Source organism: Aquila chrysaetos, chromosome 4 (genome assembly GCF_900496995.4).
Source record: "Aquila chrysaetos chrysaetos chromosome 4, bAquChr1.4, whole genome shotgun sequence".
Taxonomy (NCBI): domain Eukaryota; kingdom Metazoa; phylum Chordata; class Aves; order Accipitriformes; family Accipitridae; genus Aquila; species Aquila chrysaetos.
Window position 1 is genome coordinate 35,047,553 of NC_044007.1, and position 27,394 is coordinate 35,074,946.

Below are 27,394 nucleotides of genomic sequence, written 5' to 3' on the forward strand. Positions count from 1 at the left end.
GGTAGAAATCCGCATGACGACTGCCTGTAGACAGCTTTCCTTTTTCTCTGCCGAGGCGGCTGCCGGGCTCCCCGCCCGCGATAACGATAGCCGGGGCCGGCAGCGCCTGTCTCGGAGAGAGAGCAGGCAGGCGAGCCCGCCGCCTCGCTCCATTTGCGCAGTTTTCCTGGAGAAACAGCAAGAACTTAGTAAGGGAGCCCTTGTGCCGTGTTACTTTGCTAGCAGGGATAGCTTTATACGCCCAGTACGTTCAGCTTGTAAACAAGACGCTGAAGGTATTGAAGTAGGTGCGCAACTTGCATAAAATCAATGAAACTTGGGTCCACCCTCGTGTCATAACTCATATTTTATTAAAATATGGTATAGTTTTAAACACACTGCTCCTAAGTACAGGCTGTGTTGTGAAATGACACGGGCCTGCCTCTCGCACCCTTCACCACAAAAAAAGCAAATTTTTCTAGGGGCGAGCTCCCGGTAAGTGTGCGGAGAGGATTGGGCACTCTGCCCTCCTGTTATAGTTAGGAGCGGTCAAGAAGTCAAGGTTCAATCAGGTCACTTGGGACTGGAGCTGATTTGAATGGTCAGATACAGTCATTGTACCTCTGTCATTTTGTGCTCTGCACAACAAATAAGACTGATATTTCTTTAATTCATCCTTGGCTGCTGTAATGTCATTGGCATTAGTTGAAGTGCCACCTGCAACTTCTGCAAAGTTGCTTTTCAACTTGGTTTGTTCCATTGTAACGGGGAAAACCGGTCTCCGTTTTAGGATTAGAGAGTTCTTGGGGTATTTTTACAGAAATGCTGCTCGCTTCAGCTTTGAGCAACATACTTAGTTAACATGCAAGAAATAGAATGTACCAAAATCAGAGGTAATGATCACAAGATGCAACTAAAGGACTAACCCATGTATCAGATCTCTTGATTGATGCTGTTGCTGGTTTCTTCAAGGAATTGATAAGAGATTTGTGGTCGAGCTTTAAGAATAATGTCAGAGAATAGGTATTTTTGTATTAAGGAGAAGAAGAGACCTTCACAGTTGAGGTCCTTTTTTTTTCCTTTCTGAAATACAAAACATAATGAGTTGGGTAAGATTCATTTCCTTCAGAAAATGAAATGTACTGTGGTTTTGGTACCTTGAACTCTTTTAATCCTTTTGTTTATACATATTTGTAGCTGTCTGAAAATTGTTTCCTGGTGTGGAAAGTTCTGATGCCCAAAGTCAACCGAAATAGGTTTTTGGGGATTTAAGGAACAAAAAAACAAAACATGAAAGAGATCAGATTTTTAGTTTCACTTTCACCACACAATTATATTTGTTTTGGCTAGTAAATCAGAAGCTGAAGAATAGCTGAATTTGCAGGGGCCATCTTTTTTTTTTTTTTTTTTTTTTTTTTTTTTTTTTTCCACCCCAGAAAAGTAAATTGCCATTCCAGTAAATTTTCTAGGGGTGATTTTTCTCAAACTAAAGTTCCTTTTATCTTTTTCTTTAGACTTCTTGTGGAATCTTTAAAATCTCAAGATAGATAATTGGAGGTAAATTCTCTAAATTTTTAGAATTAGACCCCCCCTGGAAATCCTTTGTCCAAAACAGCATATGAAGTGTGCAGTTTACACTGTGAGATTTTTAGTCTTATAAACTGAAATCTGTTACCATGGCTCCAGTCTTTTACATGTGGCAGTTCATATGAACAGAGGGTGTGAAGTCCCATTGATTTTAACGAAAGTACTCATGAATGAAGCAAAGCAGTACGTCATAGACCTTTGCAGATGTGTTTTTGTTTTCGTGCTCTGGGAACAATAGCCATATTTGTACAACAGAAGAACGTCTGATGTTTTTACAAGGAAACCAGATTTACATATCTGTCTTTAACATAATGTGAAATATTTGCAGGGAAGCTCTTAATTTATTATGACCTGAGAATACCAGCATAGGGAAATAACTGTTTAGACTAAGCCAATTGCTAATTTGTTTTCAAACTCACTAAAATCCAGGCCTCTCTGCTGCTATATTTTTTTTTCTTCTTCTTTCCCCAATATGGTGTTTTAAAATGCATTGGTGGTATTAGGAGATGCAGCTGAGGGAGGGAAAAGGAACATAAGCATTGACAGTGTTTCTGCACACGACACTTTGCACGACATAAGTAATATATGTCATGCTGTGTTTAAATGCTTAAAATTGTCGCTCAGTCAAATCTCTGAGGAAAACACTGTGATTTATAAACCATGATCCTCCATTCATTGCATGTGCTTATGCTGGGCCTTCAAGTGGCCCATTGGGTTGTTTCCTACAATGATCTGGACTTCCGTACCTCCTTTAAATTCCCTAGATTTTGTTGAATCTGTGTGAATCTGCAAGCCTACCAGAGCATTTTTTTGGAGGGGCCAAGGCCTAATTTGAAACTTCAGTATGTGTAAATTAGTTAGCAGTTTATGGTGCTGCGAACAATAGCAATAACAGGCATCTTGCTGTAAGGTTGTGCATTGTCGTTCCACAGAGGTCAGTGGCAAATGCATCCTAAGCAAAGGTCATCGCTAGTACATGTGTTTGTTGATTTCTAAGTAGTCTACTTTCTAGGTGTATGCTTATCTAACATTTGAGTCTGAAAAGCATGCAAAGATCTTGATGTAACAATTAATTTGTTAAACCACAGAAGATGTAAGTAAAGGGTAAGAGCAAGTGGAGTAGTTAAATAGGTCCTTGGCCTCTCAGTGTTTTCACACAGCATAGTTTAAAATTTTAGCTGCAAGTAGGCAATGACATTTACAGCTGTAAGATATACTAAGTTTTTTTTGGGAGGGATGGCACAATGTAACTCTAAGGAGACAGGTTACGCAATTATACCTTATCACAACATGCCAACAAAAACAAAAGGAAAAAATATACTTTCTAATAGTTCTCGGGCTCAAAATATGAAGACCTTTTCAAGGGAACCAATTAAACACCAGATGGATGGTCAGTAGAAGTCATGGCTGAATGTTTCTTTAGTTACAAAGGATACCAAGCCTAGCTTTTGGAAAATCAATGCTGAACAATGTTACTGTTTTATGGTCAAATACAGGTTTAAATTAGCTTGGTAATTACAGTGTTAATTAAAATTTTAACAGTTGATCCCTACAAGAACTTCTTTGAACAGTCAACTGTAGTATAAGGTGAAGCAGGATAAGGTGTCCTTGCTGATAGATCATTCATACTTATATCTATATGTAGAGATAGGTAAAAACTGCATTCGTTTCTATCTTTATATATGGGAAACGCTTTTTTATCCTGTCTTATGTCATATGCTGTAGTATTTAATTATATTGCAATATTAACATACGTTATCTTGCTCATTTAAAGTTTTCTAAAATTTCTTTTGTTGAAGAAGATACAGTTAGAGTCTGATATCGTCAGTCATATTACAAGTCTCTTGTATCTGCATTCTGGACACTGCCCTCCATATGCTGTTAAAATATTTTTCCTTTAAAATGTAAGTTGAAAAATCAAGGAAAATGCGTCAGCTTTCTATCATTAGTATCAGAAGCCTTTCCCTTAATGGATTTGTAATGATAGAAGAGATAGTTGTTACTTGCAAGACTGCACAAAATTCCAACTAAATATCTTTGTTACTTTCTAAGGACCAATTCAGTATGAATCTTCCATTTCCTCATTTACTATATTCTCTTTAGAAGCAGCTGGAATTGATTTTCCTTCCACAGTAGAAAGAAAAATCGGACAAGTAAATAGCAGCACATTAATTGTCCTTGTTTTAATGTCCATATGGGCAACAGTGACTACTTCCATTTCTTTAGACAGAGTACTGAAAAATACAAGTCCAAAATATTTTTGAGCTTTCCATGTTTATTAATAAAAACTAAATATTAGTAAGAAAAAAAGCTGACCTTTTGTACTTTTATAAAATTCCATCCTGAAATAAGTTGATTCTTCTTCGAGTCTGACACTCAAATAGCAACATGGAAGGCCATAATTATGAGTTGCTGCTCTAATGTAATATTGTGGTATAATCAAAATTAGAATTAGATTTATTATTTTTAAATGAATTTAACTGATGCAGAATGTTAGACAGATTGTTCTATGTAGCAGTAAGAATACATAGCCAGATTCTTAGCTCCAGCATATCATTACGATACTAGGGGGATCCCAGATTTAATTATGGACAAAATGTAGTCATTTATGCTCATAAAATATTAATATATTTCTGGGAAATATCTGTTTAATAAAGAAAAAAAACTTAGAGTGTGGCTGTATTTGTGCAGTATTTACAGAATACGTCATGCCAGTGCTTTATGCTCCGTTTCTATTTGTTCTTCTCCATATGCTGAGTTTTTTAAAATAATCATGTTTCTAGATTCAGCACCCTTACAACGAGTGCAGCAGTAGGTATCCAGGATACAGAGAATGAGAAAGAAAATAAGAAAGTTGTTTGTTTGTGTCAGCAGCCATCTGTTAAAACAAAAACCTTCCACTTGGTAGAATTTTCTACCAACACAAAATAGTTATGTTGTGGAACCTATCTAGTATTATATAATAAAGAAAGCACACTTGGCAAATTTAATTGCGTATTAACATTGAAATATTACTTAGCAGAAAAGGTAATACAGTAAAGCAGTAATTGATAGATAATTGACGTGTACATGACCAAAATAGTATGCTTATACAAAGGAGATTGAATCTCAAAGCAAATGAAGCTTTGAGCTACATCTAAAACTACAGGTATTTCACAAATATTTTCACAAAAAATTTAGTCAATCAGTGAATTTGACATTTGATACTTAGTTCTCTGAAGAATAGTTTTTGATAGGTGCTTCAATTAAAGCAGATCAAAATCAAAGAAAGATATTTTAAAGATTGCTTATTCATCCCTCTGTAAGAATATTCAGACTCAAAATAGCTCTTTTTTTAAAAAAAACTAGCACTAGGTGGGTGAGAGACTTCATTTTGAGGAGCTTAAAGCAGTTTAATGAGAATTAGAGTGAAATAATCTTAGAAAGCAAATTATCTTGTATATGCCAGTTGTGGGGTTCCTGGCACCTTCCTTTGGAACACTGAGTACAAATGGCTTTCAGAGACCAGACACTGGAGTATGTATCTCGTCAAAATGAAAATGCCTTTCAAGAATACAAGAAAAAAAATTGTCTGCAGCAGTAATCTGATAATGCTGATTTTTGGCTCAGATGCAGCTTTGCATGGATATCCATGACTTCTCATATCAAATACCGTGTTGCTTTTCCTTATATTGCTGTTTAAAAAAAATGACAAAAATAGCTATGATTGCAACAATGAAACATGTTTATGATAGAATGGTGTGCAATATTCTGTTTATTACTGCCTTGTCTTTCTTATGTACTGCAGAACAAATGAAAGGCAAAAAAAGTGCTAAAGGAGTCATGTTTCTGATCTTTTTGTCACAACATAATGCAGAATGCAGTGCCGTGTTTACGATACTGGGGATACCAAAAAGTGTTGATATCAAGAGTTCATAAAGAGTAAGATATACTGAGGTTTTGTTCTTCCATTCAAGTACGTGCAAAAACTTGAAAATATTTAATTTTACAATAGAGGTTTATAATAGTGGATCCAAAGGCCCATCTGAAGACAAGACAATTCAGTGGATTGTCACGTACGTCCTGACAAGGAGAGGTCTGTAGTCACCTTAAACCCAAGATGACAGGACATTTACTACTCCTGCTTGCTCTTTCTGGGAGCAGGTGGAGGCAAGAGCCATAAGTGTCCTGCTCCCTCCCTTCTCTCCATCCCTGTCTCCCTCCCCAGATGACTGCATATAATGTGGCTCTGCTTCTGGTGACCACCTCCCCATCTGACCACCTTAAAAAAATCTTGAGGGAGTCCTGCTTTAGAAATTGTCTTGAAATTTTTTCCTTGGACAGATCCATTCAAAAAATACTTGCGATTATAGCTACTGTGTCTTAGTTGCCAGAATACATTACTTCAGCTGCAAAAATGAAGGATTTGTTAAGCGGAAAAATTATTTATAAGAAAAACAAGTAACAAAAGTAGTTTATCTTCCATGTCATGTGCTGTGATTTTTCTGCATTTCTTAACAAAAACAGAGCTGACAACATAGTATTGCCTGTAGCTTACTGGATGTAGAGCGCTAAGTCTTCTACAGCTTCCTAAATTTAATTTCTCCTTATTACTTTAAAAGGTACATACCAGGGGCAATGGACAGGAGGGATGCGACATGGATATGGTGTACGTCAGAGTGTACCCTATGGCATGGCAACTGTGATCCGTTCACCCCTCCGAACGTCTCTAGCTTCACTTCGAAGTGAGCAGAGCAATGGCACTGTTCTGCATGATGTCACTTCAGACAGTCCGGCTGGAACAAGAGGAGGTTTTGTGCTCAATTTTCACAGTGATCCAGAAGCCATGGGCATTAAGAAAAAAGGAGGCTTATTCAGAAGAGGATCCCTTCTTGGTAGTATAAAACTTAGAAAATCTGAATCTAGGTCATCGATATCTAGCAAACGGAGCTCTGTCAGGAGTGATGCTGCAATGAGCAGAATTAGTTCTAGCGATGCCAACTCTACAATTAGTTTTGGAGACGGTGACTGTGATTATTGCCCTATGGAAGACCATGTTGATGCCACCACCACAGAAACCTACATGGGTGAATGGAAGAATGACAAGCGCAGTGGTTTTGGTATTAGTGAGCGTTCAAACGGTATGAAATATGAAGGAGAATGGCTAAATAACAGGAGGCACGGATATGGATGTACCATGTTTCCAGATGGCACCAAAGAAGAGGGAAAATATAAAAATAACGTTTTGATCCGTGGAATAAGAAAGCAACTTATACCAATACGAAACACAAAAACTAGAGAAAAGGTGGATAGAGCAATAGAGGGTGCACAGCGAGCAGCTGCCATGGCAAGAACCAAAGTGGAAATTGCAACTTCAAGGTATGTTATTGCAAAATGTATTTGTTCATCACTGAATTTTCAGAAACAAAAACGTGCTGCAATATGTGAGCTCTTATTCTTGACAAAAGACTTAAAAGTGTAAGGGTGTAAATGTCTTTAGTGAATACTTGCTTACCTTTCAGTTTCATATGCGTAACTCCATTGACTTAGTGGGATTACACATATGAAACTTAAAACTTCAACTCATTTGAGTAAAGATGTTCGTATATGTTCCATAATACACTCTGAAAGTAAATTTCCATTCTCATACATTTCTGCTTTCACTCAAGAACTGCTGCATTATGCCTTTAAACCTGTATGGAAAATAAAGCTAGTGAGGAAATGTAGAGAATGATTTGGGGAATGTGAGGTGAAGATTGAATATCTTCCCATAAGCATGCTCCAGTTAAGCTTATTGTGTTGAGTTTTTGAGTAGCATCGGAGACTCACTGAAGTTGCCCATTTGCCATTGAGCATCTTAAGATGCACCTGTTTATCTGAGAGACTGTGGTATGAACAGTGTAAGAATAATGGTCAAGGCTCTTGTGCTTAGAGACTGTTGATTCAGTTGCCAGGACAGTATCTGCCGAAAGAGTTCTGTATGAGGACTCTTTCGTTTTGGAGCGTGCTTCTCCTGCAGTCTGAATTCGTCTGTATCTTATGACCACCACTTCAAATAGTGGTGGTCGTCTTCTCCCTATCCCCCTGCCAAGTGTTTGAGACGGGAGAAGTGTACGGGTATAGTACACGGGTATAGTAGTAGTGGGGGAAAAAAACGCCATTTTCACTTTGAACTCCAGACAGCTTTGCTTGGTTGTTGGTTAGAAGTGGAACTGTTACAAATGAAATCAGTATAGACAATGTTAATAGGTTTTACTATTAAGTCTGAGAGCTCTTTAAAGAGCTGTTTAATTTTTAATGTCTTCCAATACGTTTCTGTGGCAGTTTCTCTGTTGTTGGTTTTAGTTTGTTTCCTCAGGCAGGCTTTTCTTGAAATATGCTGTGGACCAAAAAAAGAGCCTAGAAGTGTGCATGGAAGAAAATATTCATGCTGTTTTAGAAAGAGGATGTCACATTACACTTAGAGCTGAACAACTGATTCCTGATTTAGTGTGGTCACTAGTGTGTGCTCAGTGACTATCGTTTTTCTGACAGTCAAATAATACAGAAGAGGCCAAAAACTGTGTAAGGGGGAAAGCTTGAATACATGGATGGCTCATAGCAAAAGGTAGTTGAGACACAAACACGAAGAATTTAGCATACTGTTAAAGAACCTTTCTGAGCATTGGTCACCTAAGTAACTAGAGGGTAGCATATACTCAATTACTTCTATAAATATATGTAAGCCATTATATGACAGCATACCATGTTAGCAAAGCAGATCAGTAATGGCTAACTTTTAAGAAATTACTGGATCCCATTCATGTTCTGTCAGTACATAATAAGCCCTAGTTCTGAAAAAGTTGAGGTGATGGAATGTGTGGATAGGGGGAGTCACCGCTCTGAGTACCTGTAAAGCTATTAAAAAGCTGTAGTCTGAGACCATTAGGTTACAAGCCACAGTGTATGCACTTCCTCTTCAAGAAGGGACATGTCTCTGAAGTGTTCTGTTTGCTGTTCCTTCCCTTCAATTTTAGGTGAAGGTCAGAGGTCAAATTGCTTCTTTGGAACAGTCCATGAAAACAATGTTTGTTTCTTGAAAAGATGTTTTTGAAAATGCAACAAGAGAAGGCATCAGTTGTAGGGCAGCTGTGACCAGGGGCTATTCCTTTGGTTTTTCAGCTGAGAATCTCTCCAAAACAGTCCCATGACTACCAGTATGGATAGCAAGATTTCAGATTCAGGTTTCCTCTCTTTTAGTAGCCTTTGCACTAACTGTACTGGCACTGAGTCAAAGGCAAAGAGACCTGACACCTAGTCAGGCAACATCAGGCATAAAGATTACATTAACTTCACTTTTGAGTGTGTGTTGGACTTGCCTGGTAAGGACGACACGACCCTTCCCATCTCTCAAGTTTTCAGAATTGCCTTTAGTATCAGCCAGTGGGAGCAAGGCCGTGGCATTATGTGAAAAAAGGGACTGTCATATTGGCAGAGTCAGTAGCGCTGATTGTCTAAGAGCCAGATCATCTGGAAGAGATTCTAGAATAGCATTGAGGAGGAAACTTCCGCTTTGAACAGTGGCTTAATTTTAGGCTGACCGGATTGGTATGGTTTCAGGATGAAAGAACTTGCTTCTGTCCCACTGAAACTTGAGGACCAGTATTGGTTTGGGACTGCTTTTTTACCAAACTGATACATTAATAATATATTAATCCTTCAGAGAGTATCATTCCTGCATTGTCTTAGATGAATGTGAGGGTGGTGGTCTTGTCTGTTTCCTAACAATCACTACTATGCAAAAAAGTGTAGGAGTGCCTTTTTTCATTTCTGTAATGTGTAAAGGTAGTTCTACCCATGTGGCATAACCTCACCGCACACTGGCCTGTAAAACCTTCTGTGTTTCATACCTGGCAGATGTCATCAGCAATGCATGATTATTGTAGATTTCCATTCCATTAGTAGAACTCTCTAGATAGACCTTTTCTCAGCCCCAAAACCATCAAATGTCCAGGTTTCCATTCCAAAGAGCTAGAAACCCTGACTCTCAGACAGATACCTGCCTTTTCAACACAGCTTTGAGTTGTATGCTGTTTTTCCTGTGTTGTTTATTCCCAAAATGTTTGCTCAGCCAAATGAAACCAGACCGTACTCCTCTTCACAGCTCCCTGCTGGTCATGACAGGTTTGGCTGGTAGTTTGACCTGTGACAGATGTCCACGCAGTCATCAACAAGACCAACCACTGTTTAGCTTTATATTCCTGATGTCTTTTTATGTCTAAAAGTCCTCCTTAATAATCTGTGTCGTCTTCTTTTATCTAAAATGGCAGTTTGGTGTACAAAGAAAAATCTAAAAGTTGGGGTAAATAGTGCTTCTCTGAACCTGAATTTACATTGGCCCTCCTGACTTAGCCTTTGGGGTTTTGAGGCATTTGTATTGAGGTGTTCTAGATATAACAGCAGCATTTCTCAGAAGATATCAGATCACAAAATCATGTGATGTATAGGAAGCTGCTCTATTAGGGAAATAGTAACCAGCCTCTGCTACGCAGATCTGTATCCAAAACAGATAGTAAATTAGCAATGAATACAAATGCTTTTAAAATGATAGTGCAGCTTAATGGTCTTGATTGTGTATTATAGTTTTACTAGCTATATTTAAGACAAAGTATTAAGGCTTAAATGTAAAAATCCCAGAATTTGAGGAATTTCAGAAGTATGTTCAATACTTTTCCCTTTCAAAATACTAAAAGGCTTTTTAAAAATAATTATTATAGGCAGTAATTAGTTCAAATTAATCTTTAGCCCATTTGTGCTAAAAGCAGACAGGTTTACTCTATATGCCTTTTTTTGGGTCTTGGTGTCTAAAAGGAAAAGCTGCCTTCCAGAAATTTTTAATAAATTGTTTTCTATGTTATTTCAAGCACATGTGAAATGCTTCAAGTGCTGGAAGATGTACATTTGGAAGAGCCTTTGGAAGATGTTAAAAAGCCCCAAATGTCCACTCAACCAAGAGCCAAATAGAAACTTGTTTTGAGGATATCAAATAATTCTCACCGTAGGGATTTTGAACTTCCTTTTCATTGCTGTCCTGTGCCTTATTCAAAGGAGATACCCCTTTGCAGTGCAGTATGAACTGGAGTTATATTAGAGCACTTCTTTCCTAGTATGAAAATCACTTAAGCTCTCATTAGAGGAGCTATTTAGTGTATTATATTAACTTTGCTTTCATCAATACTTATGATGGTATAAACTGTAACATTTTTGGAATTAATTTTCAGAGTTTGAACATAAACTTACCTTCTAATACTCAGTATCACTGGGTCGTTTTAAATGGATCAGTCCTGTAAGTAAATATGTAGCAGAAGGAATGATGTTTGTTTACATACAACACTTCATGTACCAGATTCTTTCTAGAAAAGTCATATTATGCGTTCAGAACTGAGCTCTCGGAGCCAGGCCTTTTTTTTTCCTCTCCCTTCAGATTTTTTCCAGCTAATGCTCAACTAGAAATTCCCTTCAAGTGTTGACTCTCTGAGGAAAAAAACTTTGCAGGGACACAGAGGGACAAGATAAAAGTAAAGTAAGAGTAAGAAATATGAATCAGAAGATAGTGTGTGGAGGAAAAGGGAGAAAGAAATCAAAAGAAAAAATGTTTCCTTGTTGATAATCTTCCTTGTACTCCATTGATCTTTCAGGTCATAAAACAGGCAGGTTTAAGAATTGTAGCTTCTTTTTTATTCTCTTTTCCACAGAAGCTAAATACTTTTAATTACTCTAAAGTTGTCAATGAGTTTTAAGTAAGGTGTACTGTCATAATAAGCTGTGAGAACTTTTGACCACCTGAAAAACAACATTGTAATGGTTTTCATTACATGAGCATCTGAGGTTTGGTGAAGGATAATGGTGCCTTTGTGTTAGGCACTGCACAAACAAATGACCCTGTCTAGAAACCTTGCAGTCTGGGAAAATGGCAGTGCCCAACAAACGGAAAGAAACTGGCAAAAGACTGTGAAAGGACCTGAGATCAAGATAACAGTAAAATTAATATCTTGCAACTAATAACATAGAGCAGTTCCTCCTTGTTAATTAGCTGTCTGTGCTCAGATAGCAGTGAGTAGCAAGCCTCTAGTCAGGAAGACCTTTTAAGGGGAGCACTGTATGGGGATTAACTGGTGTCTTTTCTGCAGCAATTGCCTTTTCAGAGTAGCTTTTTCAGACAGCTTAATTTTATTTTTAACATGTTTGTGTCCAAGTCCACAGATGCAATGGCTTAGTTTCACCCTTTATTTTTGTAATAGAAACTCCCGAAAGTCTGGTTGTGATCCTGTGTCGTGAGCAGCCTGCTTTGTTCTGCGCAGCTGCGAGGGAGCCTCGAGCTGGTGGAGGGCCCACAGGAGGAAGGTGCAGGAGGATTGACTTGGTAGCGGAGACCCAGTGTAACAGTTCGTATTTTGTTTGGGAGTGAGCCCGCTGCCACAGCCTGGACTTTCTTGGGTCCCTGCTCTCCCTTGATGTCATAGTGGCCTCTTGGAGCCAGTAGCTGGCTTGTGTAATGTTTGACGCTGAGGTTGATTTAGAGAGCTCTGATTTACCCTGAGGCCTGGCCTGGCGCTGCCCCAGCCTGGGCCTGGGCCTGGGCCTGGGCCTGGGCCTGGGCGCTTAGCGTTGGCTTCAAGTCACTGGGCCACACCTGCTTCTGAGCAGCTCAGCTCAGTCGTCCGCCCCAGAGCACTAGTGTTCACAGTACAGTGGTTATAGAAGAAACCAGTGCTTATGTTTTCTGAAACCTTAATTCAGAGTAAGTTTTGGTGTACTGTGCTGCATGTGGTGGGTTTATGTGAATCACGTGGAACTGTCAGGAAGGAGTACTGAATGGTTTAGTAGCCAGTTCCTTCGTTGCATTCATTGCCTTGTGTGACCAGTGCTCTCAGCTTGACCTGAGCAAACTGTGATTACTAGGGAGAGCTGGAATTATATGCATGTGGTAGTATAGTTTGTGTCCACACTAGATGGCAGCTGCCAATCATTCCAAATGGCACTGAATTATGTGCACCACACACAGCTTTCCGTGGTGGATTTAGCTGACTCTACCAATCTCACTTTACTCAACAAACTAAACTGGACACTTGCAAGACTAGTGCCTCACACGTCTTTGAGATGCTTTACTTATTATAGCTGAAATACGACTATTGTGTTTAGGAATAGGATCCAACAAATACCAAAGGTATTTATATAAGACTGCTTGCTCTAGTACAAAGAACTGCCTTAGGTTCAAAACAAAATCAGTTTTAATCATTTTACTACATAGTCTATTTGAAGATAAAAAATAAAATTCTGTGGTAAAACTTAAAAATAAGTCTTGAGCCACTATGGATAGTCATTTTAATGTTAATTCTGCATTCTTTGGAGGAAACCATATGTTCCTTGAATCCTGTGGGAGTTATAGCACTAACTTCAGTGGGGCACATTTTCAGACAGATTTCACAAACAACTCATGGGTAAAAGAATATAGTCTTGGACTGTTCCTCTGTTATTTGCTGGGGAATGAATAATACATCTGTTTGAAATATACAAATTGTATAAACATTGCTGCACAGATTTGATTTCTTTTCTTAGTATTTAATGCAGTAAGATTACATGGCTGAAAATACGTGATATTACTCCTGTACTGTCCGTCAGCTGGAAATTTAAGAAAGCCTCAGCTATTTAACTTTTTGATCAAATTACCTATATCCAAACACACCTACCTACAGCCATAAGTGTGAACAGGGATTTTTTTTTTTTTTTTTTTTTTAAAAAGGCAGTTCTGGAGTATAGCCAATCTTACTTTGTATTAGACATTAGAATTGTTACCCCAGAGTTGCTTTTCTAACTTGTTTAAAATCAGAAGATTGCTAATATAAGATTGAAAATGTTCTCTGCTTTCAAAACATAAATGAACCAACACTGCACCACTGCTTTTAAAATAACCACCTAAGAAAGCTTTTTTAATACACAAACCTTTTTGAAATTTTTCTTTGTTCAGGTGGGTAAGGATTTTTTGCCCAGTTTCCAGAATACTTAATTTAGGAGCTGAAAGAATCTTTACAGTGGCAGCCCAGCAGATATATGTGAAAACACTAATACTTTTTTTTTGATGATACTGAGATGCCCTAGCAAAAGACATGTTGGTTTTTTGTGGGTTTTTTTTAGCCGAAGATGATGAGCTGTTATGCAGATTCTTGCCTTAGTTTTTCCACACCATCTCAGTTTTGATCAGTATTACAACAATTGTTCAAAAGCTAAGCTGCAAACAGCATCTGTCTCTACTGACTTTCAGGAGAGTTTCTGTGATGGAAATAAATCTCCATTTAAAAAACAAAATCTGGATAATTTGTACTGGTTAGTCACATATGAACTGTAGTGTAAAGCCATTAGACCTACGTTATTGATTGCTATAAAAATATTGTCAAAACCAAAAAGATATTTTATATTTCTACTGTATTTAGTACAACTACATATATATGGCTAGTAGTACTAGTCAGAGCTTGAGTAAATTACTTGATGTTCTGCTCAAAGACTAATCAGTTAGTACAGAACCGTCCCAGCTTCTTTCTTCAAAGAAATAAGAAAATGTGCTGTCATCTGTCTGGAACATTGTTGATCAGTATTCTACAGAGTAGGATGTTTTTCAGTGAATAACTATAGCAGAAAAGTAGTAATTTAAATGATTTAGTTAATGCCCCCTACGTTGATCTAATTGTGTATTTACCAAATAACAATTGATTAATTTTCTGAAAACTGGTGTAGTTCAATGAGTAATGCTGTTTGTGTGAATACTAATTGATCAGTGATACATATTATGACTTCTGTTCATTTTCTGGCAATTAATACATTTTTCTATTTTATACATCTAATAGACATTGGTATGTATTTTCATACACTGACTTGCTTTCTTTTGCCTACCTTACTATGATTTTCCTCATTTATTACTACTGTATTTTGTACTTTGTTATGTTTTATGCTTCTTTGCTCTTCTACAGCTCTCTGCTCTCACTGTCTGGGGAGGCAGAGGCACGGTGCCTTTATGGCTAGTGTCCAGGAGTAAATTTCTCCTTACGAGCTTGTCTCCCCTCAAGCCCATGTAAATATTTAACATCTGAAACATCCTATTGATTATTCTTGTTGTCCTCTTTAGAAGTTTTCCCAGTTTTGCTATAGACATGTAGTCTCCCAAGAGCTCATTCCTGAGGTCACCTCAAAGCCACTTACTTTATTTACGAAGTTAGAGTTTTTCTGCTTTGCACATCACTTTTACACTTAAATGGAAATTCATTTGCCTTTTAAGAGTCATCAGTGAGTTTTGTGCAGCCTTTCTTTGCAGTTGTCCCTCAGACTTCTCTTCTGTAACACTGACATTCAGAAGGTCTGCCACTTAGCTGTTCACATCTTTTCCCCAACATTTATAAACATCATAAACATCAGCCCTGAGCCCTGTGGAATAACCTTCCTAGTTGGGAAAAACAATCATTTAATCTATCATTCTGTTTCTGAACTAATTTTTTATTCACTTAAGCATTTCTCCTCTTTTTTTTAATCTTAATTTCCTCCACTTAGTTTCCCAAGAGTTTCTGGTGAGGAGTGCTACACTTTGGTCCTACTACATTAAAACCAGGGATTGATGGGTAAAGATGGTATTCCGGTTTTGTACTTCAAAGCCAGGAATTTCCTTATTAGCATCTGGCTAATATGAAATCAGTTAAATGCGAATTCTCAGCTCTTTTGTTTTAGGAGTTTAAGAAGAAAGGGGATATATTTCTCTTTTCTCTTACCACTCTGAATCTGGTAGGCTGCTGCTAGGGCTTGTTTAGTTACCTTACTGTTATAATGCAGCACCTCCACTTTGTTCTTGCCTCAGTTTACTGGCATGTATAAGATGAGGGAGAGGTTGTTTTGCTGCTGCTTTTACTTTGCTTTCTGGTTTTGGGGTGAATAATTTCAAAGATTTCTCTTTCTCTGAATTTTTAGACCACTTCATAAATAAATGCGTTGGATTATGCTAGTCTTACAGCTACGCAAAAGGACTTAAAATCCAACCGTGGAAACAAGCAAGATTTTTACTGTTGAGGTGGTCTTTTGGCAGATGCAGACATGCATCATAGGCCTGATTTGCTCTTATTTGGAGCTAAGGTTTCATGCCTGTTTGTGGTTAGAAACTTGACTTCCACAGGAAAAAGAAATAACACCAGGAAATCTTAGTTATGACTAAGCTGAAGTAACTCCATAGGAGGTGGCTCAGCCCAAGTTCACTTTTTAAGCTCCATCACTTGCAGGAATTTATGATGTCAATTGTTTAAGCATCTTAGGAATATCTTGAAGACAAAGAACATACTGCCAAGCAGTAAGATACAAAATGTATTTCAGGAATAATAAGGGATCCAAAAGTTAATGTGAGTCAGCAGATGCCAGTTGTCAGAATGCTTTCTGCAGATGCAGTGGTGAACCACCTTAAGCATTTAGGCATCTTCTTATGTCTGCTGTCAGGAGTCCTGCTTTTACCTTAACATATCTTGACCCCGGGCTTAATTTCAGTTTTACTAAAAATCCAGTAATTATGCGCATTCTGGAATGTCTGTAGATGCATTTCCATTCATAGCATTGTTTTGTGCTTGAGGGAACAGTATGTGTCTGGAAATTACAGATTAGCAACAAAGGTGGGAATGGTATTTATCAACTCTATAAATATCAACAGAACACATAAGCTGGTGACCTTTTCTGATATTCAGCAATGTTTGATTTGTACCGATCTGTTGAAGTAATAGTTGATAGTTCCTGGTGAAGAAGCTTTCCCTTTCTTCTCATGGTGGCTAGATTCCTTGTGCAAAACTAATTCATGTTGGGACGTCTAATGTTGCCAGGCATTCAGAGTTTCTTAATGGTGCAATATACAAGAAAGGAATATTGATTGTTTTATATTCTCAGTTGATAATGAATTATGAGGAAAAAAATCACACTGGATGTTTTACAGTCCCAAGCGATGTTTTTTAGGGTATGCCGTATCAGTGAAGAGTCTGGTTTTTTTTCTAATGCAGAGTTTATACCTGTTTCAGAAATACGTTTTGTTTAAAGACTGAAATGGGACAAATAAAAATCAGTGTATATTTTGTATGCTCAAAATTTAGATCACCTGCAAAAAATCTAGTCATATTACTTGTTCATAATTGAACTTTATAAAAATTATAATTTGCTATGCTACTACTTGTTACAAAGAAAAGACACTGAATATTTTCATGTCAAAGTCTCTTATCTGTGGTATGCACAGGTGTGATGCATTTCTGATGGAAAAACTGCTTAGTGGACCTCCTGGGAGGAACCTTTGTTATCAGAAGGATTAGAAAAGTGGATAGCATTTAGCTTTTAGCTTTGTTGGGTCTGTGGACAATGAATGGAGACAGCAATTAGTCGAAATTATGGTTCTGAGTAAGTTACCAAGAAGTTTGTGCTAAATTTGATTTGAAGTTTTCTTCAAAATATAATTTATCAGAATATGCTCTAAATGGCTTTTAGCAGTTCACTTGTAAGTTCCAACTTTGAGGTGTAATGGGTATTTGATTTGAATTCATCTGCTCCTTGCACTTATGATAATTAAAAAGCTATAAAACTGGTCTTGAGGTCTGTATAAGTTAAGTTGTGAGTTAACTGCTGACAGATACAGTCCCTGCATAACATGATGAACTTTGCTGTTGGACCTTAGTGGTGAGTGGACAGTATGAAAGAGCTGACGTCTCTTTCAAGAAGGTCAGAATACAGTACAAATAGGTAAGCTATCAGAAATCTCAGACACTTTGTTGTACACCTAGATTTTTGCTGTTTCCAGCAAGGATAAAGCCAGACTGGAGTCCTTTCAATATAGGACACTTAAATTTTGGACCAGTTTTAAAAAATGTCCTCAGAAATGTTGAATTATACCCCTGGTATTTGAGTAGGGGTCATACAAGCACTGGTCTGGTGAAACCTGCGAGTTGGCTTCCTCACAGCAAAAGTCCTTCCATTTATTTGCTATTTCACAACATATTTAATCAGCTGCTTATAATAATGCAGGCATTTTTGGTTGACAGTTCCAAGAACATTCTGACTGAGTCTTCATAGGCCAGTCTGAGAAAAGTCAGCTTAAACTATCTTCAGAAACGTTGCTTGTGTGTTCAGAGTCCCTGACAATTTAACAAATTCTGTTCTGCTTTCAGTGTATCTAATCTAATACTTAAAAAGATACTTTTCTCTGAAAAAGAAAATGAATTTTCCTTGAATTTGCCAGTACGTGAAAATGCATATTTGAGTGGATGTATAAGCTAGCACTGCTTAATCCATTCAATAAAATAGTTCTGATTTTGCATAGAAATTCACTTTGCAGAATTATGGTGACAGTTTCCTCTTGGATTATCTGTTTTTATACACTCACTGTTAAACTTAAAACCATCTTATATCATCTGTCTGACTGAAACTGTTTATTGTCTTCTCCTTAGTAAAACTAACTTGCATCTTCAAGATGTTCTGAGCTTTTCCTCTATTCTTTGATACTGAATTGTCTCGTTTTGCAAGTAAAAGTTTCAAGGGAAACAGAAATTTGCTTAGGTGCAAGTCAGCTGAGGGAACAAGCATTTTGTATGCAACTTTGACATTTCCAACTATTAATAAATGAAACTTTAAAGTAGATTAAATAAGACCTTGTAACAGTTAAATCGACTGTAGTTTGTTTCAGATTACAGTAAGGAGTGTTTTAACTCAAAGTATTTTTTCCAAGAATATTTACTGTTTAGAAGAATATTTTTGGTATGCTTTGCCCCTCCTATTCCCATGCTTTCAGTTTAAATATGTTTTGTTCCTTCCAAGATGGATATGAAGTAGAATATAAGGGGAAGTGAATAGCAAGATTCTGTTAATTTCCCCAATAGTAAGCGTTTTAAACCCACGTTTTCTTAGTTTTCATAGTCATATTTTTCTGTGAAAGATTTTAAATATGGTATCAAGAATTTATTACTTAATATAATAAGCATTTAACATTAATGCAGCAACAGTGTAGTAAAAAGCAGCTGAGAGAAAAAATGGAAGTCTTGAATTTTAGAGCTATTATAAAATCATATTAGTATCTCTTTATGGTTGCTTTACTGTTCGTTCTCCAAAAAGTGCTGGGTTTTGTTGCAGAAAAAGTAGGTTGCTTCAGGATTCTGATGTAGCATAAACTTCATATGCCACTCAGAAATTGCCTACAGACTTAATTTTCTATTTGCTTGATTGTCTTGAGGTGTCATCAGCTTGTTTTGCATTATGAGATTTCTGTTTGAAGCATTTTTTTAAAAGTTTTCCTTCTTTGTTTTAGCTTTTCTGTTCAATCATTTATGTGTCACCCATTCCCAACCACTGATATGCCTTGCTTCAGAATGGATACTGTTAAGAATAATTTCAGATACTTTTTTATTTTCTAGAAAATGTAAATTCCTTGTCAATATGCCCATGTTTTGACCCTGTTACTGCTATCAGCATAATGCATTTTCTTCTCTTGGAAAGAAATGCATTAGATGGATTAGCAAAGCACTAAAAATATCTTTGCTTAACCACCAAATTATATAACCATCCGATTTCTGTTGGCTGCTGATCTCACTCATGCTGTGGTGCGTTTTAGAAATCTGTGTTTTACAGCACATCAAGTGAAAAAAGTTTTTTGTTTACATCAGATCTTCTTTCAGAGTTTCAAATGTTTGGGGTTTTTTTTAATATCATTTTTCATTCTAGAGTTTAAAAGTAGGATTTACTGAAAGCTTCTGATAACTATTGTCACTGCAAAATTTGAAAACGCTGCTGCTTTTATACAATATAGTCTTTTCTTTTTTTGGTCACTCTGGGGCGGTATGTCTGATGTTTTCTTTGGGTTTGTTGTTTGTTTTGGCAGGGGGGTGTTTTTTAATGAATGGTAATTTCGATCAGATCCACTGCTGAGAGCCATGGTACTCTGAAATAAGATGAGTCATTTTTCTAGAAAGCTCTTTACATATGCAAGAGAAGATTTCGTCACAATGACCAGCTGTAGAGTCAAGTGTCGTCTTTTTTCTGCACTTTCTGTATCATTTGAAATAAAGGATTTTCTGGAGTTAATCTATTCCAGAGACCTCTGTAAGGAGAGAACAAGAGGAAAATTGTTAATATTTACTTAGATTAATTAAATCTTTGTCAATTCAAGATTTTTCTTTAAATTTATCTTGAAGATCTAAAGTGATTTATCTCTCAGTATGCTATTCCAGTGCTTGGCTGTATAAATAGGACTAGTAGTAAGTTGATGCTATAACTCAAATTCTCTTTGCATTGGTGAAGGAAGAAAAAAGAGGCTCAATTTAAACATGTAGATAATTGACTGAAATGCTCATCAAAAATGTTTGTGATGAGGTAACTTTGTAGACTGCTGACTTTTTTTTATTTCTTTATGGCAAAAAGCTCATGTATTGCAATGGAACTCTTGCCTGTGGTTGGGTTGCCTGTGATAGGGCTGCAAGATTTTGTTCTTTGTGAATGTGACAAGACAAGTCCGCTTGTATCCTAAGGTCAACCAAGTGTCACCTTAGTCTGCAGTTACATCCTTTCCTGCTGTTTGTTTTTCTATTGTGTGGCTGTAATGAAAAAGAAAAAACTGAATGCATGGAAAAAAGGAAATGATGCCATCAGAGCAATCCCTTTGCATGTAAGGGAAAAGACTCTACATATAATCAGCTGGCTAAAGGGCATGAGAACATCCTGAAAGGTAATTGGGCACCTTTTGTTGAAATACTCTGATATATCCCATTAACTTGTTCGGTGTTGCTCAGAAACAATGCCTATAGACAGAGGCACAATACCAGGCCTTTTTCCCTTTATTCAGTGTCAAAAAGTGCAGTTATCATAGCATACAGCATCATCTTAAAGCTAGTATTGTTTATGTACTGCTTCTGGAGGAGTACTGCTTCTGCAGTTTGTACACAACGGGTTCAAACTTTCCTTGGCAAGCTTTTTTTGTGCTTTCACCCATGATCTTTACAAGTGAGCAGGAGAAGCCAATGCCTTTTTCAGACCCTTTTCAGAGTTCATCTCTGCAGTCATATGTCTGGTAGAATATGAGAAGAGAGCTGAAGCTGCTACTATTTGTTTCTGATTGAACAACTTATTATTGCTCTTCTATTTGCTCTCACTCCATTCTGTCTGGAATATTTGTCTCCACATGCTCCATCTCATTTTTAAGTTGTATGGACTCTGAGGCCTGTTTGCTATATATGTTTTAAGTGACTGAAACGGTAGAACCTAGTCTACTTGTCATCATGCGAGTGTTAGCAAAATATATGCACTAATAATAACAGGAGCAATGAGAAGATGATTTCCTGTGGGTTTTTTTTAGAACTCTGTTGTTTTGTTTAGATCCAAGAATATAATCTTCAAAAGCACTGTGCTGGTAAGAATAAACAAGGGTTTTTTTCTCTCTCTCTTTTCCCTGTGACTTATCAGGAAAGCAATCACAGACTTCTAGTCTTCAAGTCTCTAGTTTCTTCTCAAAAGAAAATAACTAGTCTCTGCCCATGAATGTTGGGGTATATGCAATTGCAGCTAGCCACTAGAGAGAATGGTATCGAGGCATTATGTCTGTCTCTTCTGCCTTTCTACTGCTGAAATATGGCTTGATATTTATGCCAAAGAAAATAGTCACAGATTTTTATAATTAAAAAAAACCCAAACCCTTATCTAAGAGCATTATGTTAACCTAATGAATAAAGCAGTGAGTTCAAGCACGAGCATTTTGAAGTGGAAGATGTACGTTCTTCAATAGCAAGAACAAGGAAAGACTGGCATGATTCAGATTATGGTATTTCTAGGTGAAAGCAGGAGAGTTTCAATAGAGGGGATCCTTGTCAAGCATAGGCATGTATTAATATTATTAATATGAGAAAATTCTTTTCTTTATTAAATTGATCCAAAAATTACAATCAGAATGGAGAGAATTTTGTGGAATTTTAATATGAAAAGGCTCAAATGCTTTCATATTATAATTTGAAATAACTTGCCCTTTCATGACCCTGAAGGACGCCTTAAAGTATGCTTTATTAATCCCAGAGGTCAATTATGAAAAAAAATTATATTGAGACTATGGTAGTAATGTAAGGTGTTTGTTTTGCTGCTTTTTGTTGTACCTTTCAGTCTGAAGGAATGAGCTGACTTTACATGCTCTGATCAGCAACTCATCATTGCTGTTACTCAGCTAATTCTAAGGTGAAGAGAAGCTGGAAAGGAGCGTACAGCTTGCTGCTTAGCAGATGAAGGGGAAAAAAATTGGTCAAGAGTTTTTAAAAAATTCATCTTACCATTAAAATACTTCCTGTGATGTTACTCTCTTTAGGAGCAGACAAAACATCACTTTCTAAAGTTTTAATCAAAGAACAGATAAATGGCTTATAGTCCATTTACCCTGTAGCTTTGGAGGATAAAAGTGTGAGCTGAACCTGGCAGGTTTTTAATTTATTCTTCACATAACGCATTGGTGAAATATTAAATGTTGGCCATGCTGACATCAACAGCAAAACTCCTACTGCTACCAGTGATAGCAGGATACCACTGATGGAACAGTGTTCTTTGTGAGTTGCATGTTTTGTGGGAATCACAGGCAGTTAAAAGGCCAAAGCCAAGATATTGGAAGCTCCCAGCTGGACCATAAGGGATAATCAAGTACAGAGACAGTGCAGTTACCACTGAAGGAAACCTTTAGGTTCTCAGTATGCTGTCTTAGGTGTCCACTCTTCGTAATTCCCAGAAAAACTAAAATTCTGGGCTTATTTTATGAATTGCAAAGGAACTAATAGAACTTCCTGAGATTTAGTCCTTTCTCTTTGCAAACAATGAAGCTTCTGTAATGAATCTGTATGTCACATTCTGTGTGCTGTTATTCATGCTGAATGCTATGCCATTCTACACACTGTCCCAAAAAACTCTGAGATTTGAGTATGGTACAGCTCAGTATGAATAAGGGTGACAGCATTTATTCTAGAAAGATAGGTCAGCTCAGTTGCTGAGGTTATCCATATTTCTGGAAATCGGGGCGGGGGGCGTTGCTTTGAAAAGCTTAACCGAGGATACAGTTTTGTGTTTTATTGCTCTACTAGAGAACCCGATTCTGGATTTACATATATGTGAGAATATTAACAGATTACATGGTTTGCAATGGAAATAGCTGATTATACAGCTTGCTGCTTCTTTCTTCTTTTTGCAGTGTAGCTGCATTTGTATTGCAAAGATACTCAGTGTACTAGTTAACCAGATAAAAGCATCTTATCAAGCATAATTTATTTTCCTCAGCTTTGCTTGTTTGGCACATGTTTCTGGAAGGTCATCTAGATCGTGGTGCCAGACTTCCCTGGCTCAGTGCACGTACCACTTACCTAGTGGCAGGGAATGCTAGGTGGCTTATTGCATGTGTAATACGACAGAGGCTTCCAAGGAAAAGAGGGTGCTGGAACCATTCAGACAGCCGGCTCCCAGCCGTGCGTTTCCCAAAGGATCTTTAGGAGCAGGCATGGAATGTGCTGTGAAATTCTGGTAGTGGCAGCCAGACAGCCTTGTGATAGAGGTAGCAGCTCTGGGAAAGATGATGATCAGGAGTGGGCTGCTATTACTTAGAGAATAATTCAGTCAGCAACCTGCCTGTGTGCTGCTCTTCCGTGGGTATTTGTCCAGTCAAGAGCCAGCCCTGGGTTTGGTGAATTGGCCTAGTGAGCTGCATACGCTCTCAGGCCACAGGCTGGACATTAGTCCAGTGGATCTGGTGCACAGCAGAACTTGGTTATGCGAGTTTACTTTCCAAGCATGCCACAAACTTCAGGGTGACCTTTCAGCAAATTAGTTATGGTGAAGCACCATGTTAGATATATGTGACCTGGCTACGAGTACTCCGTTAGGTTTGTATGAAAGAGAGCAGGGGTATGCAGTGAGCGTACAAGCTCAGGTTCTGGCCAAGGCTGTGACCCTGTCACCCTTTCCCTGTATTGTGGAAAACTAGCTTTACTTATCATGGGTCTTACCAGCCGTGCTAACTAGCTCAGACCCGGGGCTGTGCTGATAGAACTACACAGCTTCCAGCTCTGGAGCAGACTTGTTCACTGTTTCATTGTATGTTGTATATATTTTCTTCAGTCAAGCTTGTGCGCAGACTCCACCTGTACAAAGGAAAGTACTGCCTAATCTATCTGGTCTGCTCTAATGATAAAATCTGATGAATACTGGTGTACATCTGCAGCAGTGAAAGCTCTACTAAAAAAAGTAGGCTGTGAACCGAGTGCTTTAGCTAACATGATTAATGGCATTGTGCAATACAGAGTGAGTTTTAATAGAATATATTATCATAGTTCCAAAGGAAGCTAAATACCTCACATTCAGTGATCTCCTGTATTCAAGAGCTGACCTTTTGGCGGTAGCTGTGAAATAATGTACAGCAGAATCCTGTTAATTCATGCTAATGACTTAAGAGACCCATCACGGATTATTTGATTTTACAACTTAGCGAGTAAGTGAAACATGATGACAAAACTTCAGAGATGCACACTTTAACAGTATGTTCACTGCTAATTTATCTTGATAGTAGCGGTTTAGTTGTAAATATATTTGCAATATATGAGTTAATGAACAGTAGTATCATTAATGAAAGCAATGATGATTTCCTGAAATGACACTTCAGTACAGCAGCCTATTATTAAATATCTTCAAAGAAACAGGATGAATCTACTAGTTAGGAGAGTGTGAGACCAGTGAAGTGGTTCTGAAGGTAATAGATGTTGGTTTTTAGCATTAGTAAAAATGTTCTCTTCTCCTATGTGTCATATCATAGAATAAATGTAGCTAAAGGTACTTCGGAAAGAGTTCTCCTGACTAGCACAGTAGTAGTATGCACGTATATATGTAGATAAAAACTGTATGAAGGTTTTATCTTCAGGTTGAATTACTTCTAAAGAGCTAAAATGCTAACTTACTTTCATTCTTAAAATAGTAATTCCCAGACTACAGGCTCATTGAACATGTTCTAAATGATTCTATGATTCTATAATTCTCGTATGTTCCAGTAAATTCCTTAGTCTTCAAAATAGAGAGTAAATATCTCCATTATGAAAAAGTCTGCAATTTTTTTATGACCAGGTTTTTTTCAGTCTACATTGTGTTTCTATGTTAAGTACTATTAAGAATGCAGTTTCATTACTGGCAGTGTGTTCTTAAATGAGAAAATAAGACTTTTTCAGTGCGCCTTAGAAAATGACACTGAGCCATTTAATATTTGTTATGCTTTTAGTAAAAGAAGGAGCTGAAGCTTCTCTGTATTGGAAACCTCATACGCACTTGTTACTGTGCATTGGTGTGTCAGCAGAGAAGTCTGACTAAATAAGGCAATGCATGAGTAGAGCTTATCAGCATTTGACAGGAATATAGTCCGCTAACAGCTGATACAGTAGCCCATCTTTTCTGTGCTATCATCAGCTCTCTACACTGCACAGAGATGTATGTTTATTGTCTGCTGAGTTGCTGATTGTGCTCAAAACTTAGCCCTCCACCTTTTCTTTTCAGTTAGTTTATGCCAGAAGCCATACAAGTGACCTGAACCCCTTAGAAAGCCAAATGTATTTATATTTGTATTTATGTAAAAATGTATGTGGAGTCGTCAGCTTCCAAAATTTAGGGAACAAATGTACTGCCCCTTTTGTTTCTTCTCCCACCAAATAGTCTAGAGTGAATATTGTTTGATAATATAAATAAAAAATAGGAAACTTCATGCATATGGGTGCCCTTATGGTACTGCTGTGCACTAAAAAATGCTTGTAAAAAGCATCCATAACATTATGAAAGCAAGTCCTGACTGATTTTGCCTTCCTCGCTCTGAGGGACTGATACCGCTCAAATGAGTGGCTAAGCTCCCAGTGACCTTGCTGGGAATAGTATTACACCTTGCATGTTTGTAAGTGCTTTTAAAAAACTCCAGAGTAAAATACCCTTAACATTGTTTCAGGATCACTTTTCCTGTTAAACTGAGTTTGGTTGTGAGATTTTGTCCCTGTGTTGTGCCAAGAGTTTGGGATTTGAAGATTTTATGAATGAAGTTATTAGGCCAATAAATAATCTTTAAGATCTGATGGCACCTGACCTGCTACAGAATGTCCCAAAACAGTCAAAGTGGTGACCTGCAAATATTTTTTGATATTGGGAATGAAAGTAAATGTCTTTGCATGTCTGGCCTTTTTAAAGGGATTTCTGAAAAATACCAGATATTAAATCCTTATCATTCCTTCTTATGAAGGCAAATCAATGATTTGGGAATCCCTCCTTTTCTTGCAAGTTCAAGTCATCAAACTGCAAGACCAACGATGTTGAATTATTGGCAAAGGTTTCTGTTACCCAAAGTGATAAATACCTTTTACACCAAGTAGGAATTTAAGACAATAGCGAAAAATGCCGTTCACTTCTCTATAGCACACTTTTCATTTCTTGTTCCTCCTGACAGTCTTTCTCTACTATCTTCTCAAGTCAGGGACAGAGGAAGGAAGGGATGGACAGACAGATGGATAGATGGATGATGTACCTTTTTTCTTTTTTTTTATTTGTTGCACTGACTTTAGTCTTTTCATATTAATCCTTTTACCTCTATCTTGAGCTCAGATGTGTACCCTGAATTGTTTTTTACACATGCAGCTAAAAGTAGTCTTGATAAATTTACAGTTATTCTGATTGTACTGTAAATGCAAAGCAGACATTATAAACTTAATATAAAATCGGATCCAGTGTACTTCTGCCTTTTCACCATACATTGTATGTACTTTCTGCCACCCAATACTCTACTTCAGCAAGTCAGTATCTTGCTTATTTATTCTTCCATATCCCATCATTACTGTCTTCCTGTTCTCAGAACAGCATTGTCAGTGTTCACCCCTGGCTTGTCCTCTTCTGTACAGGAAGCTAGCTAAGGAATGGAGAGTGCTTGGCATCTTTCTGAGAGCATTCAGAAAGTTCAGATTGTTACGTGGGAACCTCACATTTTGTAAAAGTTGTTCATTATGCTGTATGCAAAATGATAGAAAGACTAAAACTCCTATAGCAGCTTAGGGAAGAGTATTCTGATGACTTTGGATCAGTCATAGTCATGAGGAAAGCGGAACAGATAAATCTGAAAAAACCCACAGTGAGGCTTTTTGGTTTGGTTTGTTTTTTCCCTTTTCTTCCCTAAGCTTGGAATGAAGAGTCAGGTTTCTTTCCTTCAAAAATAACTTTCCTGTCAGGACAAAGAAGGGACTTGCATTTCTGTTGTGGAAAGAATGCTTACCTGTGTACACTCTAACTGGACATTTACTGGAGGTGTTAGTTTCTTGTGCATCACTTAGCGTCACAAAAGAATAAAATACACCAATTCCTGATTGGGAGTGATGCATGTAATCCTATTGCCCTGCAAGCGCTATTTGCTTTTCCAAAGTGGGTTCTTTTCAAAGTGCCTTTTCATCATACCCAATGCAGTGCTTAAAAAAACAAACCCTGCAATTTTAGTTAAGAGATCCATCTCTTTCAATTCAGTAGCTTGGCTTAAATGTCCTAATGTGAATTCACAATTCAGTAGCATTGTTGTATGCAATATATTTAACAGAGATGTCTTTCTGTCCTCTGAATCCATCTCTGATAATGGTACTGAAAGAATAAGCAGTTGATTGGGATGCTTGCCATTAGAGCACGTGCAAAGGGTTTGCAGTAGATGCACAGTGTAATGGACAGTTTACCATGTGTGTAATAGCTCCTGCACGTGGCTTTATATGGCTGTCTTTTTGACACTTTTCGGCTGTGCCCAAAATACTGTGTT

At 37.5% G+C, this 27,394-nt stretch overlaps 1 protein-coding gene across 5 annotated transcripts in view; it reads left to right on the forward strand.

Moving 5' to 3' along the window:
- The window catches only part of JPH1 (junctophilin 1), a 91,369-nt gene that overhangs the window by 915 nt on the left and 63,060 nt on the right, over window positions 1-27,394 (forward strand). For all 5 annotated transcript variants that reach the window (XM_030012109.2, XM_030012106.2, XM_030012107.2 and 2 more), the window contains exon 2: window positions 6,168-6,924. In XM_030012109.2, the coding sequence (XP_029867969.1) occupies window positions 6,168-6,924 (757 nt within the window). The remainder of the gene's footprint in view (window positions 1-6,167; window positions 6,925-27,394) is intronic.